General features: G+C 42.3%; 3 protein-coding genes across 3 annotated transcripts in view; 1 reads left to right on the plus strand and 2 right to left on the minus strand.

Annotated features, from left to right (window-relative positions):
* Positions 1–1,005, minus strand: part of LOC135902591 (E3 ubiquitin-protein ligase CCNB1IP1-like) — a 30,096-nt gene extending 29,091 nt beyond the window's left edge. Inside the window, exon 1 of the mRNA XM_065432779.2 lies at positions 991–1,005. The gene's annotated coding sequence lies outside the window, so the exon portion shown is untranslated. The remainder of the gene's footprint in view (positions 1–990) is intronic.
* Positions 164–16,838, plus strand: LOC135902590 (zinc finger C3HC-type protein 1-like). Its single transcript, XM_065432778.2, has 8 exons — positions 164–416; positions 1,014–1,164; positions 2,121–2,204; positions 2,275–2,402; positions 6,479–6,582; positions 9,688–9,844; positions 12,468–12,614; positions 16,643–16,838. The coding sequence occupies exons 1-8, from the start codon at positions 294–296 to the stop codon at positions 16,712–16,714; spliced, it is 966 nt and encodes a 321-aa protein (XP_065288850.2). The 5' UTR covers positions 164–293; the 3' UTR covers positions 16,715–16,838.
* LOC135902592 (COMM domain-containing protein 4) lies at positions 16,813–17,657 on the minus strand. The gene has a single exon (XM_065432781.2). It carries the CDS (start codon positions 17,518–17,520, stop codon positions 16,918–16,920), a length of 603 nt encoding a protein of 200 aa, XP_065288853.2. The 5' UTR covers positions 17,521–17,657; the 3' UTR covers positions 16,813–16,917.
* Between the last annotated feature and the right edge of the window lie 73 nt (positions 17,658–17,730).

Here is a 17,730-nt window from a genome sequence, read left to right on the forward strand (position 1 = left end):
ATGTCACATGACATTATTATATTATATTCTAATAGTTGCGTCCTTTACCTTAGTTTATCATTTGAATAAAAATAACTTATACGAAATATAGGATTAAAAATTAAAATTTAGACCAGATAGTAGCGCCGCGCAAAGTCTGAGAAAAGACATGCAATGGTGAGGCTAGAGTGGGTTACTGGGCTAGTGGTAAACAAACATGCCGGTGTTTTGAACCGAAAGCGGTACTACAGCGGTATGCTGCGACACTCTTTTGTGTGTTTGTAACTTGACGGTTACGGCAGTGGCTGTTGATCATGTTGTCTACAGCAAAACCTTCAGCCGGCATAGAGTCATTGGGGTTCGAACTGCCGCTTTGCACAAAGGAACATGAAGACTACAAGACACGCATCCGAAGTTTCATTGACGAGTACGGATCTGTATCCTTTACGTGTGTAGGAACAAGAACGTGATAACATGTTCAATTAGAGTCCTATCCTTTTTTTTTACCTTGCGTGAGGGTCATGAAAGAGACGAAAAGTGTCCCGAGAGCAATGTCTAGATAGGAAAATAAGATTACCAAAATTACGGCTTGTGTTTCTATGAAAATAGGTGACTTCTTGTCTGCTGGGTTTCGTGACGGAGTTTTTGAAATAGTGTCTCCAAGTGGCCTTGCATACTCAAAAAGCCAAGCTCCTTTGAACGTGCTTTTGCGTTATTTCGCATGCCTGGCCGATAGCGTCCTCCAACATTGGATCCCCTGTTTCTAAAGCTCCATGAGCTACTTTTGTGTCTTGATACACTTGCAGGTTAGTTTAGGATCGTTTCTCTTTCTCTGTGAAACTAAGCGTACTCCGCTAGACAGGTGTATAACAGCTCTAACCAGTCTTGAAACGTTTGAAAAGCGTTCAGTAAAAGAATGCCTGTGTGTGCCCTTTCTATGCCGCCCACTTTGAAAAAAAGAAAGTTAATAAGATTGAGAACGTAAGGTTAATCTCTAATACTGCTGCTTACCTTTTTACCTTGACTGAAATTAGCAATCCCAATGGTCCTGCAAGCCGCCAGAACTTTCACCATCGGTCTGTGCTCGGTTTGGTTGGAAGTGCGTCGGAGAGGACATGCTTTGTTGCATCTTGTGCAAATCCCATCTCGATTGTCAACTTAGTAACAGTTTGGGCCACAAGCTGTGTAAGGAATTCATAGTTTGTTTTTGTCGTGCTTTGGATTTCCTCTAGGGGGCACATGGACTCTCCCCCTGCCTTGAATTGCAAAAATGTCTTTGGCATGTACCAGAACATTGTTTAGATAAGCGTTGCAAAGCTGCCTCTCAGTACAGGGGCTGTATTCTCCATCAGTCACTTTTGGGGATGTGATATTCATGCATGTTGCTTGATCAAGATAGGCAGAAGTGAATTCGGTGAAACTATTAGGATTATTTTTATGCTGCATGGTTTTTGTGCAGGTTGAAATAATGCTTGTAACCGCAGTATGGCGCCACTGTGGACGTCACATGACGAAAGGGAAAAATATATTTCCAGAAATGATTGCTCAAGTGTACAGCTCCATGACTTAGCAACAGTCATGTTCTTAGTGGCTTCATTTCTTTTGACCAAGCCTGTACAGCATTAATGATCGGCCACTCATCTGCAACTGTACAATGTCCCAAAGTGAAATGAGTGGTTGAGCAAGTTGGTACATGTCCATAATAATGTGAAATCAGCCTGAGAGTAAACAGGATCAAGGGAGCAGACCAGACAAATGCGTGTCATTCTTCATTCACAATCTAATTTTGTGCTATTGTAGAGAGTGTAAGATGAGTTGCCTTTTTACCAATCCTACTGGGAACATGCTCTTCTGTCTCGTTAGCGCACACCTGCCAATGGTGATTTTGCTATTCAGTGACGCACTTGCATGTATCCTGACATTGGTGAAATTAGAAAGAATTGCAAACTACTGAGGGTGCGTTAAAGATGAACAGAGGTGTTGCAGGTGTCCTTTTTGCCATTTCGTGCCTTCCTCGCATGAAAATCGACAATGTGTTAAGCCTTTCTTCTTCTTGTTATCTGTGCCACTGCTAACTTCCCCACATTATGCCTGACAGGACCCTTGTGGCATCCGCTAAAAAATTGAACTTTGTATTTCAGATAAACAATGTACAGAGAAGCTGGTTTCATCCCTGAAAGATGCCCATAAGAGCTGCTGCCCTTGGAAGACTGCACCTTGCCCAGGTGAGCACCAAGTTTTAATCTCTTGTTTGTTCCATCATGATTCTCACAAATGCACTAATGTCTGCTGCAGAGTCCTATGCTGTCATGGAGCCAGTGATGCGTCTTGAAGCACTTGAGCAATTGCGCGAGAGGCTCAGAACGCTTATCCCCATCCTCTCGTCTCTCCCTTTGCTGAGCTCTGAACAGATCCAAAAGCAGGTACGTGTACTAGTATATGCTTGTGGGTGCAGTCTGCAGCTGAAAAACAGCCCATTACCTATCATGCTTTTTAGGAAAAAATAATGCAGATATCATACACTGTGGGAATTGATGTTATCTGAAGCATTTGGCAGATAGCTGGCAAACCAGCTTCATTTGTGTTTTTTCAAAAAGTTACTAGATGGACCACTGTGTTTGTGTAAGGCAAGCAATACGTGTGTGAAGAGAGCCTTTTACTCTGGCTAAGAGATGTTATAACCTGTTCCATTACGACCTGAGCCGATTCCAAAGATGGTGCAACATTGCACAGCATTTAATAGCATTATCTGCCGAGAGGAAAGGACTATGGAAAGTGTGCCAATTCTGAAGGCAGTCTCATCTAACACTGTATCTAAAATTGTTAGCAGCTTGGCTGCCACTAGGCAAAAATGGGAGGAACTAGCATGCTCCCACTCATGGCGAACTCCATGTAAGGGCACTTGTAGGTCTGTCGCGGAATGGAAGCTAATGTGCATGCACTTTCTCTTGCGGCGACGGCGCACACACGCGTACCAGTCGTCTCAGTTCCAGTTTAGTTTATTCACTTTATTCTCCATTCAGTAACAATGAATAAGTAACAGATAGCATGCAGACGAGTGTCGCAAAGTCAGTGACTGCAATGGGACCCTCTGTTCTGAAAAGAAAAAAAAATATGTATACAGCACGTGGGTTAAAGCAGCAAAATTAAAAAGTACATGAAAAACAAATGAACGCTCGTAATGCTACACATTGGTAAGAGAAAACAAACAAGAAAGTACACATATCAAAAAGCATAAATATACAGAAGAACATGTTATAGGGCATGAAACTATTTACACAAAATAAAACATTTTAATTCATGTTTAATACATTCAAAAATGACTTTAGTTTAAGTGAATGTGGTAGGTCATTCCATATTTTTAATGTTGAAAACGACGTAATTTTTTCATAGTTGGGGTTACATTTAGGTAGTAAAAGGTTTAAATTATGCGCAATCCTAGTGTTGTTGACATTAGTGAGTAATCTGTAGTCCACAAATTAGTAAGCAAGCTGTTTGTTAATTTAAAAAAAATACTGAAATGATACTAAAACAAACCAGATACAGGTAGTATAAAGTTAGCCTGGAGTAGTGGAAGAGCATTTAAGTAAAAGGAACTGTTGTTGATTATGCAAATAACCTGGTTCTGTATGTGTTAAGTAGACGAGAGGTGGCAGTTATATGTGTTTCTGAATCAATACCATAGGTGATATGACTATGAATGAACGCAAAGAATAAAGATAATAATGTGTGTTCTGAAAAGAATGCATGTAACTTAATGAGTGCTCTTATGCCGAAAGCTGTTTTTTGTTTAACAAACGCAATATTATTAGTAAAGTTCAAGTTAAGACCTAATTTTATGCCAAGGAAAGACAGCGTGCTGCAAGACTAAGGTAACTGTTGAGGGTTACTAGGAGGATACACGGTACCATCCTCTGCTTTGTTTTAAATATCATAAACTGAGTTTTTAGAGGGTTTAAAATTAAATGATTTAACTGACACCATTCTACAACTTTTGTGAGTTCATTTTCAGTTTAAAGAGTAAGGTTGATAAACATTTATCTGAAATAGAAATAGTGGTATCGTCAGCATATAGAATAGCATTAGAAAGATTAAGAGCATCAGATAAGTTGTTAATGTCAATGCAAAACAACAGGGGTCCCAGTATTCAGCCCTGTGGTACCCCTTGATCAATAACTTTCGACTCGGAATAAGCACCCCTTACACAGACTGCTTGCTCACGGTCATGTAAGTAATTTTTTAGAAAAGTTAAAGCTGGACCTGTTATACCTAAGGATTCTAGTTTGGGAAATAATATGGTATGATTAATAGTGTTAAAAGCTTTAGTAAAATCTAAAGAGCTAGTTGGCTTGGGCATGACAGAAACGTGCATGCAATTGTGGCTTAATGTTTAGAGCATTGGGCTGCTGTACTGGGAATTAGAGGTTTGATCCCACCATCGGGGGGCATTTGAATTTTACTTTTATTGAGAAGGCCCAAAGTGAAAAGCCAAGACAGAAACCTACTTATTGCAAGGTGCCGAGGTTGAGCCAAAGAATTCTTTGAATAAAAAATGTTGGAAGGTTGAGGTCACAAACAAACCTAGTTTTCAGCAGTTTATATATAGGGTTCCATCTTTTCAGCATAGTCATGCAATTATGAGGGCAAAGGGAGCAGTGGCACTTACCAAGATTGCTACAAGGTGGTGCCCAGGAGCACATGACCTCCTTTAGAGCTTACGAGTGACTATTAAAGATAGGTAGTTAGGAACATTGTCGTGTGGATTAACAAAGTTAATAACAAATAATGAGCACAGGTTTCTTATCCCTTCATATGGCATAATATGCATAAATGATGTTATTTGAGATGCATGGCAACTTTGCAGCGAGCTAGTATAGAGCTAACTTGAGCTGGTGAAGGGGGCTGAAATGTGAAGCAGGGTTAGAAGGGGCATGCATTTAGGCATCCACTATGGGTGCATCTATGCACATCTGTGCCTTTTTTTTGGTTAACTTATCGACTCTGGAAAAATTAAGGAATTAGGGACAGTAATGTGCCACCTGCTATTCCCCTTTAACTTTTCCTTTCTTCTTTTTTGAAGTATCCAGTAACTCTGGCATTTAATTGCCTTTTATTTTTTCTGAGTTTCAAGTCTATGAGAACTTACTGAACACTAAGAATAATCTTCCTGCACTTTTGACATTACCCTATATGTAGATGCAGGTGGTCGAAAGGTTTTGTTTTAACTCGCATTTGCACTGCCAATGCTTTTGCATTTCATTAATTTCATTATTGCGTAGTGCTGTGCTGGTTTTACTGGCTCGCGAAACTCACACAAAGATCAAGTAGGTCAGAATGCCACATCTATGTGATGTCACGGTATGCTTAAGCGGGCCAAGCCACTTGACCAATAGCAGCTGCAGGGATGAGACAAACGCTCTGTCTTGGCTCGGTTTATCCATGGCTGCATATTTTCGTTTTGTGCAAAGAAACATAGCTCCATCTGCCGGGCACCGTTTTATTCTCCGAAGACAGTAAAGGGTAGTGATGGCGTATGGAGCGTCGCTACTCCCCACTCGTACGCGGGTGATTTGAATTACGCCAAAGGTACACGAACCTTTCAGACATGGTTTTCTCTTTAGCTAAATCTTTTCTTGACACGAAACAGGCGCCGCGAGTTCTGCGAAATGGTATTTCAACAGTCCACATTGGTTTAATATTTCCCTTTAGTGTCCCTTTAATACCACTCATGCAGCTTGCACACTGCAAGAGCTGCTGCTGAAAACCGTCGCTTCACTATTCAAGCTTTGTTCCACGTGTCTCTTTCATGCTGTGACACTGTGAACATGTGTCAGTGCTAACTTTGTTGCTCGAGGGTCATTTGTACCAGCACAGTGATCGCAACTGGCTATATTTTTGTGCAGAATGCCGTATTTTCCAATGCAGTAAGCAATACACTGACAAGCTTAGTTGAATGAAAGTGCTCCAAACAGTGCAGAGAAGCATCGTAGGCTTTTGCATGCTTTCTTGTGTACTTGCTCCACCTTCATTTATGTATTTAGCAGTACTGTCTGCCTTCTCCAGGTTCTTGCTGGAAGGAGGTAATGAGGGATACACTTAATATAGCTGACTACAACAAGTAATACAGCTATGATACAGTGATATATCAAACAAAAGTGCAGCGATGCTGAAACACTTTGATACTTTAAAACATAACTTCGTTTATATTTGCTTTCTCTTTTTACCTACCCTGGTCGGACCTGTACAAGGTTTGCAGTATTGAATAAATAAAATAAGTAAACTGTAAACTCTAATGTTAATCAATGCATCATTGTCAATGAAAAAATGTATGTGCTATAGCATGATAGCTGCCCATTATTACATTCAACACTGACTATTTTACTATTTTACTAGGCAGACTGCCCTGCGTCTCCAGACACTGAAAAGAAAGAAGGCTGATATGTTTTACAATGGGAAATTAAGGGCCTAGTGTGCTTATTGTCTGTCTGTTCACTTTCAGCTCGGTAGTGAAGCAATAGCCAAGATATGCAAGTTGGCTGGTGAGGAACAAACCAAGGAGAGCGAACGGGCCGTCTTGCTTGCACTGACTGGCTGGAAGACTGCGTAAGAAACAGTTTATGATATTGGGGTGATTTGCTGCTGGCTGAAGCTAATGGCAAGCTTTTGTGACAAGATGCTCACTTATGTTTACCGAGTATTTCCTTTTAGGGCCAAACAGACATTTAAAAAATCATCTGTCACAGATAGCACTGTTCCATCTGGATAGGTGAATTTCTGGAAGAAGACAGAAATTTCTGCATGAGAAACGGCAATGTTTAGATGGCTAATTGAATAGTTCAACTAATGGTCTTTTTAATGATTCACTTCCGAACACATGGTGAAAGTACAAAATTGAAGCTAAGCAGCTCGAAATGTATGTCTGCTTATCAGAAACCTGAAGACTTGCACCACTTTCGAGATATCCATCCCCGACATCTATCCAAAGATGTATTGGCATCATCATTAATGTTGTCTTGTTCATTAATGTTGTCTTTGTTCATTAATATTGTCTTGTCATTTATGTTGTCTTGTTCAATGTTCATTAAATTGCACATTTTAAGTAATACTTTGAAATTGTTGCTCTCCGATGGCATCCCCTACCATTTTTTTAGGATGAAAGCTGTGATACACTGCTTTAGAAAGTATATTGCAGGTGGCTGGCTATGACATCGACCCTGCGGCAGCGTGTCTCAACTGGCTCTTTCACTCTCTTGATGACTTTGAGCAGGCACTCATTGTTGATTTCAGAAATGCTGAGGGTTTCAAAGCACAAGGGCTTGCCTAGCTGTGTGATCATTGCAAACACGTTCACCTTCCTCTGCACCGAGTAGTACCCCATTAGTAAGCCGTCCTCGAGCTGCTCAAGGGCGGCATAGGAACGCAATGTCCTAGTAACTCAACGAAGCTGATTTCTTCCAAGAGCTTCTTTGTGAGCGTAAGTGGCCACTTGTCATGCTCGAGGTGGGATGTTTTCTTTTGAAGCGCTGTTTGTGCAGAGGTAACTCTCATCTGGTGTTCCACTGCCAAAATACCCAGATGATTTTCATATTCACGCCATCTTGCTCGGCGCACGTAGTGTGTGAGAATCAGAGGCGAGAGTCGGATGACGAAACTCAAATGACAATGATGCCATTACCACACCAGCAACGCAAACGTATACCCAGCAGCTCAAGTTGGTAGGCACCACCAGCCCCGCTGGTGTAGGAGACTAGATTGAGCAACAGTCATCTGGTGACCTATTGTTTGCAAGTGTGCAACAATAATTTCCGGTACAATATTACATTTGAGAAATGGCACAAGGTTCACATGTATTATTGATTGAAGTTCGACTATATTCCTGTCATAGGTAAAAGCAATGTGTCCTGCCTGCATGCCTTACCTTTTTGCATAGTGAATCCTTACCAACTAGCTCAGCTTTCTGTCGTTCTAAGAGCAATGAGGCCATGTATAGTAATGAAACCTCTGTGTGCTTGCTACAAGAGTCTTTGGACCTTGATTATAGACCCCTTTCATTACTGTAAAGCTAGCTTTCCTGCGAAGCAATTCGCCCAACTTATGGCGGCCTAGTCTTTTCTTTAAACAGTGTGTACCAGCACAGTTTTCTTGTATTACAACTTGGAAAATGTAAACATGGCTCTCATGAGAAAACCATGCGGACGAAACAAGTCACAGCATGTGCTGCTAACACTCAACGATGACCAGTGCTGCCATTAGTTGGGCATGTAATGCAGAGAAGTGCACTTGGGTGAATTATGAAAAGGGTTTACTGCAGATTAACTTGACCTTTACAAGTCCGGTTCCTTAGGTTCCTTCTGATGTTGATCATGAAGCTCTATTCCATGCTGGAGGTACGCAAAACAAATGACACGGCTCGTGTGCGCATCGGCTGCTATAGGAACGTCAAAGTGAATGACTTGTTGTACATCCTGATGAAATGGTGAACACAGGGCTGTACCCAGGAATGATTTTTAGGGGAGGTTCTGCAGGGACGGCGGTAGCCATTTTGAAAGATTTATGCTCACTTATTTTCACGTGCAAATCAACGACATTGTTGACATATAGGAGTATAAACCAGTGTCACACAGGCTCAAAGGCCTTCTAACTGATAGACTTTCGACTCAATGGTGAATTGAGTGCTGCTATGCGGGCCAATTTGACGGCCATCGGGCGACATTCAGTCGAGTCGACAGAGTTTCATGGAACTTCCTTGAAGGTCTTCTAGTGGTGGTTGCATACCTTCTCGTAGCAATACTTTAATACCAACACAAAAAAGAAATGCCTGCTGCCAAAACATCCTCTAAACACTATCAACAAAAATTATCAGCATTGTATAAATGCGCCAATAGCGACTACAAATTATCCCTTTCTTTTTTCTTACTTTTTGTGCGACGTTGGTATGGCGGCCATTGCACCACTCGTTTGTAATGTAAAACAACTGAAACTCTCAATGGACATTAAAAACTGCTGTACAGCAGCAACACAACCCTTTCATGTTCAACAGAGTTTAGAAGTTTCAAAGGCCCTCGACTCAAGAACCTAAGTGCTGCTACACTGTGAAACGTGCCTTTCACATAGTGACCTATACATATAATATAATGACATAAATACACAGGGTTCGTACACCTTGATACCCTTGAATACACTTGAATTTTGAATACGGCAATAGAAGACGCCGCACTTCCTCCCTTGCATGTGCATGATCAAGACACCATCCTTCTCGGGTCACCTTCGCAGGCTTTCTTGCACCCACAACGTATGGTGTGTGGCTGTGATGTTATTGCACTTAGACTTTATATGAAACATCATGGAGATGCGCGTGGAGTCTCTATATAATTGCTGTCGCAATAAAGCACCAAGAATAAGTTACCAATAAAGCACCAAAAATAAGCTAGAAACAGCTGTTTAACAATCACACACATGCAGGAGCCTCCTGCTTAAAAGGAAATACACATTAGTATGGAATTTAGACCTATATATAGATTGGTAGTACATGGAATAGAAAAAAAATATTTGCCCTTTGTGTCCCTTCAATGAAGGCTTGCCATATCTGCCATGTAAACACCTCTACAGGCTTCATGCTTTGAATTCATTTTGTGTGTCGGTGCTTTGTGTGTGTTTCAAAGCTTTATAATGACACATGTGCATCCTTCTCTTTTCTTTTGGGTTCAGCAATCCAGCTGGAAAACTGAAGCAACTAAGTTGCGAATTTTGCTGTAGGAAGGTTGGAACCTGGCTTTATGCATCTCCCGAAGAGCTAATCTCACAAGACACTAGTTGCAAGAATGAAAACGGCGAAGGGCATGGTGTCAAGAGGAAGCACGAGGAGGTATTTATCTGTGAATGTGGATTTATTGGCTCCCTACCTGCTCCTCTGCCCCTATTGTCACTTAATACCATACTCTGCCATGTCCCGCTTTACATTTCACACACACAAGCACACAAAATAAGACCAACGAAAGAAAGTCTACAAGTAAATTCGTTGCATGCGTCGGTGTTTATTTTACTCTCCTGCTGCGGTGGCTTAGTGGCTATGGCGTTGCGTTGCTAAGCATGAAGTCGTGGATTCAATTCTCAGCTGCAGTGGCTTCATTTTGATGGGGGCAGAATTCAAAAATTCTCGTGTCTTGGATTGAGGTGCACATCATAGAGCCACAGGTGGTCAAAATGAATCCAAATTTCTCCACTACAGCATGCATAATAATCAGATCATGGTTTTGCCATGTAAAATCGACTGAATTCAACCAACGAATTAACTTTTTTTTACTGTGAAAGCTGTTAAGAGCTCGAAACAGGGCTTGCCCTGTCCATCCACCCATTCCGTTTTGTTATGTTGCAGCACTCATTGTTGCGCTGTGACCTATGCATTAAAAAAAAAAAAATATGGAATACAGTCACCTTGCTGTGATAGTGCTTAGGTTGTCATGCCACCACTGTCATCATTACCATGCCAGTGACGTCATTGTGTCATCAAACTGCCATTGAAATCCTTGCCACATTTTTGTGTACAATTGGGGGAGTTTGCACAGGGCTGTAGGAGCTATATGCAAAGTTGGGGGCATTGGAAAGAGTGAATGAGTAGCTGCTGTCGCAGTAAACAAGTTTAGAGCCAGATGAGTTGTTCAACTCTGCCGATTTTGAAAAATTCTGTTTGCCATTTGCAAATGTATATCATCTGTACATAGGCAACGATAACCAGTTTGTGAACCATGAAGGAATGTATAAAGAAGCTTCAACTTGTCTGTTTTGCAATGCATCTAATGCAGCAACTAAACATCTTGCTCCCTTTTTCATCTAGCCTCCTCGTTTCCGTGTACATTTGTAAACACTCTCCCTTCTTTCTCTCTTTGCTAATTTTCAACACTGGCTTTGTGCATTATGGCAGATATAAGGAAGCAAGTAAAAAGAATGAGTATACAGGAAGTGGTGGTGCCCGTTGTCCTGTACCAACACATTGAAAAGCAAAAGTGGTCTGGGCTAGGCTAGGCTATGGACTCCCAAAGCTGGGTTTACTATGCATACAAAAATATACGAGAAAGTGGACGGGGTGGACATCTGCTGTTGTAGCTTAGTTGGTAGAACATTGCATGTGTTATGTTAATGTTGTGGGTTTGGCTCCCATTGACAGTTATGCTTGCCATCTGGCCAGTTTCCCACCAGCACAACTGACTTTGCTCTCACGGTGTTGGCTTCTGGTTCTTCCACCGCACCGGCCTGTCGTTTGCCGGTTTTCTGCTACTTTTTGAATTGGCACATTGTAAGCTGCATCGCAAACAATCTCTCGGGCAGTCATACATACGAGACAACTGTATTGTAGCGACCACATTCATTTGTAATTCCTTAAACTTTTCACCATTACGTTGCAAGACTGATCCATGCATCCTTGTGCTTTCTTTTTTTATGAGCTTTCTCCTAAAAGTCTAAGCACATCCTGTGCTTCTCTCTGAAAGTATGTCTTCTTGGCAATCGCCCATTTTTGGCGCTTGTTGCATCAGCTGCCATGACCAGTTTGGGCCACATGAGCAAAACAGGCGCACACTCTTTATTCTGCCTCCACACAACCCGGGACTATGTGATCAACAGGTCTATCAAATTTGATACACCCTCCGTGGTTGGTTAGTGGGCTTCTAAGCACGAAGTCGCAGGATCGAATCTCAGCCACGGTGGCCACATTTCAATGCGGGCGAAATGCAAATACGCCTGTGTACTCAAATTTAGTTGCATGTTAAAGAACCCCAGGTGGTCCAAATTTCCGGAGTCTCCCACTACGGCATGTCTCATAATCAGATCGTAGTTTTGGCACATAAAACTCCATAATATTTGTTTTATTTGTTGCAAAGCCTTCTAATGAATTTCAATCATACAAAGTTTGTACTTGTTGTATCACCACATTACTTTGTTTTATTTTTGTCTACAATCCTCATCATAAAAACGAGCCCACTACCCTTTTCTTGGTGCTGGATTTTTATTTGGCAAAGGTGGTAGTACTATTAGAAGCAAGTTACCTTTCCTTACACTATGATTTTCCTTTTCATTGTCATTTCTACATTTCACTTTAATACCACTACATTTCTTCTGTGCTTTTCTTAGCTTCATCTGGTTGGTGCCGGAGTTTTGGTTCACAATTTTTGTTTATTGCACGCTACTGGTTCACTCTAGTGGCACTTGCAAGACTTTACTGAGTTTCCATTATAGCAGGAGCAGGTGAACCAACCGTCTGTATTACAGTTATGTAACAAGACTCTCATCAAAAGTTTGCGTACATGGTTTTAATGGAGAGCTGTAGTAGCTATACCAAACAGCTTGTGCAGAAGATAGGTTTTGTTACGCAGACTTTTTGTTACATGTGCTGTGCTAGCTTCGAGGTTCCGGTTCTCACCGTGGTGTTCTTGCTATCTGAGGAGTTGTGTGCTCCTGGTGAAACTTATCTGCTATTTCTCTCGTGTCTTTAGGAACAGATGGACCCAGTGAAGGAGCATCGTCCCTGGTGCATATGGGTAGTGACTGGAACATCGGGAAAGAAAGGCTGGGTTGTTTACAGCGAGTGCCTCCTAAGAAATCTCGAATCAAGCAGCGATCAAACCGGCACTCCTCCTTCAGTAAGCCTTATTAGCAACAAATTGACCTCACCATTTGTTTTACCATGATGTACTTCAGCCACTGTTGCAGTGTGGCTGCACCTTGTTTGGCCAGCTGCATTGAAATATCACTTTGTCTAAATTGGTTATGTATGAGTAGCGTACACTTTTGAAGCAATCTCAGCAAAGCTGTAGGGCTGGTAATTGTCCAATTTCTTTATTACTGACCTTTCGATAGCCAAATCAGTTGGCATATGCACATGGTTAACGGATATTATGCAAATTCCAACTCACGACCTCCGAGAATTTGAATGTGCTGTGGGTGCTGACAGATCTTGTAGGTGATGCCAAGGAGCCACGCTGGCCCACGACATTCTGCCTCATTTCTGGCTAGTAGTACTGGTGGCAATCTTTTAAAGTCATCATTTCAAAAACAATGATAATTTCTAAATTTTGATGATGCATGCACTCGTATTTCAGTTGTAAATGTTTGCACGGAGGCTTCTCTATATCTGGACTATATGAAGATAGGCTTTTATGCAATGCAAAATTCTGTTACAGTTGGCCTTTATGCATATGTGTATGTAGACCGATGGAACAAAACACAATTAGAATGAAAGTTGCAAAGAGTTTCTTATATTCTAAAGCCTGAAGTGAATGCTATGTGAGCATATTTGTATTTTGTATATAATACAAGTATACAAAAGGGTGCAGCTTTGGTTTGACCTCTTGCTGGTGTTGGTAATTGCCATGTGCCATTGTGGCTTGATGTGTTCTGTGGCTGTATCTTTATAGCCGCAGAAAAAGAAGGAAAGAAAGAATTCAGAGGTTGTGATCGTGCCTTGGAGGACAGAACTCACAGGAAAAATGCAAGCTCTTCATAAGTTCAAGTGCGAAAGCTGCTTATGATGTTTATACAGCTTCTATTTGGAACATTTAAAACCCTTTTTCAGCAACCAGACTTGTTACTCAGTACAGATCCAAGCATGTAATACACGACCCATACTAAAGCTATAGAAATGCAGGCTTTGCAGTCTAATCTTTTAACACCCAAGTTCTTTTGTAAAAAAGTGTACAAAACTGACTCTTCTTTATTTATTCCAGCAAATTGTTGAGCTATGTATCCAGGTTCAGTAAATAAATTACTAGTGCAGATTATCTTCGATATTCACCCGAAGTAGTATAAGACTTCTGCTATTAAAATGAGACATTCCCCCAGTACGTGTGTAAGGTTCGAGCGTAATTGTCTGAGTGCATGATAATGAAAGTAATTGAAAGCATTGAAACGTGTTCAAGTACCAAAGCTCAAATGCATGACGCAAACTGACTCTACAAGTGCAGCTTGCAAAGTGCGGCTTGTAAGGTGCTGCAAGCATAGCAGAAGTAGCTGTGACCTAGATGAGTACAGCTAGTCTCTGGCGATATTGCTATTGCTCTTGCTATTGGTATGAACCAGAGTGGCTAAACAAAAACAGCACCCAAACTGCAATTTTGGTTGGAACTGAATCCGGAGACGTACTGATATCTTTAGAACGTGGCTGAACCCTAACCGAACCTGAACAGAAAGAAATAACGGTTACAGGTGCGGCATGAAACGGTTCAAGCATGTAAGGTGACAACGGATGCTCAGTAGTTTGCGTAATTCTTTTAATAACACTTCTACAACTGGTGCACTCTACAAGCAGATTGTTAAGACTCCCGAGTTTCGTTGTGTGTAAGAATGGAGGTAAATGAAGGGTATGTGTTGGTAACTACGGCCGCCTCAGCAGAGATGCTTGCACTTCTGAAGTCGGCCATGCCAGTTGCGTTCCGTGGCCGAAAAGTTGTTTCAGGGGCTCCGCTGAAGCCACGTTTCTGGTGATGCTCCCCATTTGGTAATTAAATCAACTTGTTACTAAAACTGAATAAACACGGAGAGCACAAAAGACGATGTCATCTTGGAGAGATATCAACGAGTTCAACAGCATGACTTATTGTAACCTCCATAGCACAGCGTTTGTTGATGAGTGCTGCCGCCTTCTCAGTGAGCAGTAAGCGTGGCTGTAAACAGCATGCAAAATCTGCTTTCATTACATGGCATGGTTCAACACACGTTTAGAGCCAAAGTAAACAACACTCGCCACTTCAGAAGAACTGCATAGTTGGCCAGAGGTGCCACGACCACCTCTGCCTGTGTCTGCATCGAGGACATTAGTGGTACCTACAGTGAGTTCAAGGTCGGTAAGAGCGCATAGCAAATATTCTTCCCCACTGGCTGATACAGTCACAGAATGGCCTTTGCTGCTCTCTTGAACCACGCCCATGACACAATGCTGTAGTTGTCTTTAGGGCTAAATAATTAAGCCGCAAGAGCGAAGCGAGGAGATAGATATAGTGAGAATGAAAGCATTCAGAAAATGCTGAAGCATCTGCTTCAGTATTTCTGAAGTCAGTATGCTCAATTCTCTGCAGTCTCCGAATCTGGTCGCTAAAAGTGCCCTTCAGGTGCTCGCCATACTTATCGGTGCTCTTTACATTTTGGAAAGCTTTTTCTTGGCACCTGTGCCCCTTACACAGGAGAAGCCCACACACCAGCTTCGTCTTCGGGCCTTTATCTGAAAGTTCATTTGAACTAGTAACTGCAGCCAAGATCTGGAACCCGTTGGTGGCGTCATGGATGACATTTCTAAATGTTTATCAGCAGAATGTTCAGTTTCACTTTGCCATTATGCATCCCTCTTTTTATGTCATCATGATCCTTCTCCACTCCTTTATGTCCCCATTCCCTCTCACACTTGTGCAGAGAAACAGGCTAGGGTGCGATAGCTCAGGCCAAGCTCTCTGCCTTCTTTCAAATAGATCCTTTCTGGTCCTTAGCCAAGCAGAATACAATGCTCTTTTGAGTTTTAGAAATTATTCGTGGGTGCACTATGTGTGCTCTTGACTTTTTTGTCCACCTTTAGCCAGCACAAGACTACACGCCGCTTGGAGATGTGCAAGAAAGATCGATGTATGGTTCAGCACAGACTGTGCGTGTTCTTCGTTTGGTGTCCTCACCTGCTTCTTAAAAAGCAGGAAACCGAGTGAAATGTCAAATGCTGGCTTCTTTTTGTTGCCACAGACTAAAAGTTGTATTTTGTATAATCCAATGTGAATTCGTACCGTCTTTAACACCATCGATCACATGCCATAGTTACTCACCACCAGTCTTGTAGTTTTTTAAAAAAGCATGAAGCAAAACAAAAATTGACCGACTCTGCTGCTGTCAAACTAAGAGTGTGAAAGCTGTGGAGACTTTATGCCGACATAGAGATTCTCGCTCATTAACTCTGTCTTTAGCATGTACAGTGCGCGTCACCTTTGTGTAGAGCATGAGAACGACAGCCGTTGGGTTGCACCAGAGACAGACAGTGATGTCTAACAGTAGGTGTTGGGCTTGAAATAAGAAGTGTCTGGGCACGCACGGCCGACGCACCTAATCTCGGGCTCAGCGTCTATCATTAGACGCCGCTGCCCCAGTGGCCGCCATTTGTGCGCTCTACACAAGGGTTATGCACACTGTACATGATAATTCCCCTGCCTTTGCGTTATTCGTAAATTTCTGCCCTCTCTTGACGAAAACTGCGCATTCGGACAAGCCAATAATAGTAGTATGCAGCATGTTGCCATAGGGCATGATAATGTATACTGTGTTCAACCGGTTCAGTGGTGCAAACTGTTATAAATCTTTAATTCTGCAAATTGAAACGAAATTGGAGCATGTTGAACATGAACTGAACCGTTTCTTTTTTTTCGGTTTGCCACCCTGGTAGGAATGAGTAGCACAAGTGCAGCTCGGGCTTGGTAGTTAATAGCGTTTTCATTCTTCTCTAAATGCTGCTGCCCCGTCGGTTTCGAAGGCGCAACTAATATAGATACGCGAAGTAAACGTTTATAGAGCAGTGGAAAGCTTGATGTAATTTTGGAACATCAAACGTCAATATAAACAATAAGGGCTAAAGTGCTGCTGTACTACTCTCTTGAAGCCTCAACAGCTTATTGCATTGAATTTGTTTTTCTTTCTTGCGCAGGTTGCTGCATTCCAAGAGAAGGTGGAACGGATCCTCAACTCATGGAAGAAAATTAAGGTGCCTCCTACTTGAACTTCTGCTACGCCCGATTTCGAAACCAGAACCTCATAGTTCGCATTGTGTTCAAATTTATGAAAGACGGTCAAAAGGCACAAGCGACACGCCGCTCATTCTCTCAATAAACGTTATTTATTTACTTCCCGAGTTATCACTCCCCCCATCCCCAATGCAGACCTTCTGTTTATTCCTTTTCTCCAAGACATCGCAAAGATTCATTAAGCGTGTTCGAGGCTTTTCATCACTTTGTAAGCTTCCTTTAGTTCGTGCAGCAGCACACCACACTTTTCCGCAGACATAGTGAAATGCACAGGCTTGACTTCGTCGCCTTGCCTTAGGGCGAGTTTCATCTGAACCGACGGTTGGCACACTTCGCCCGCAACGCTCGACTCGAGCACGTAGTCCAGGCGCCACTGAGGTGTTCCTTCGAGCGACGACAGCCTTAGACTTTGCTCTTTCAGCACGGCTAGTATCTCGGTACAGCGATCAGCGTAGACCTTGCTCAATGAGACCGCGTGCTCCCTAGGGAGACCTAGCTGCGTGAGTTCGTTGACAAGCGTCTCCTCGTCGACAGAAAACTTTGTGGAGTTCTTCAGTATAAATTCCAAAGCCATGAGCACGCCTTTGACATCGTCCTCCGTGAACTTTGAGTCTGCCGTCAGTTTAGCCACCTTGTCGAAGTCTATCTGTGAATGCAGGAGGCCGTTAACTACTTGGGCGCAAAGCAACTTCACTTTCACGGAGCTGATCTTCGAGAGAGAGCCAATTTCGGCAAGAAGCCAATCGGGGCAATCCCGGTCACCGCAAAACTTGAACAACATAGCGTCACGGTAACGGCCTGGTCAACGTTGTGGACCTCTTGTTTTCCTGGTGTAATCGGCAGTAAACACACATACAGCACGCGACACTTCGACTGCACTTGCGTTTGCTTGCGTTCCTCCCACTTGTGCCGGTTTGGTTTGCGCAGTGGATAAAGTTGACTATACAAAAACTTCTACTTGAGTTGACTTCACGCCTCAAATATGTGGCAA

This window comes from Dermacentor albipictus, chromosome 3 (genome assembly GCF_038994185.2).
Source record: "Dermacentor albipictus isolate Rhodes 1998 colony chromosome 3, USDA_Dalb.pri_finalv2, whole genome shotgun sequence".
NCBI lineage: Eukaryota > Metazoa > Arthropoda > Arachnida > Ixodida > Ixodidae > Dermacentor > Dermacentor albipictus.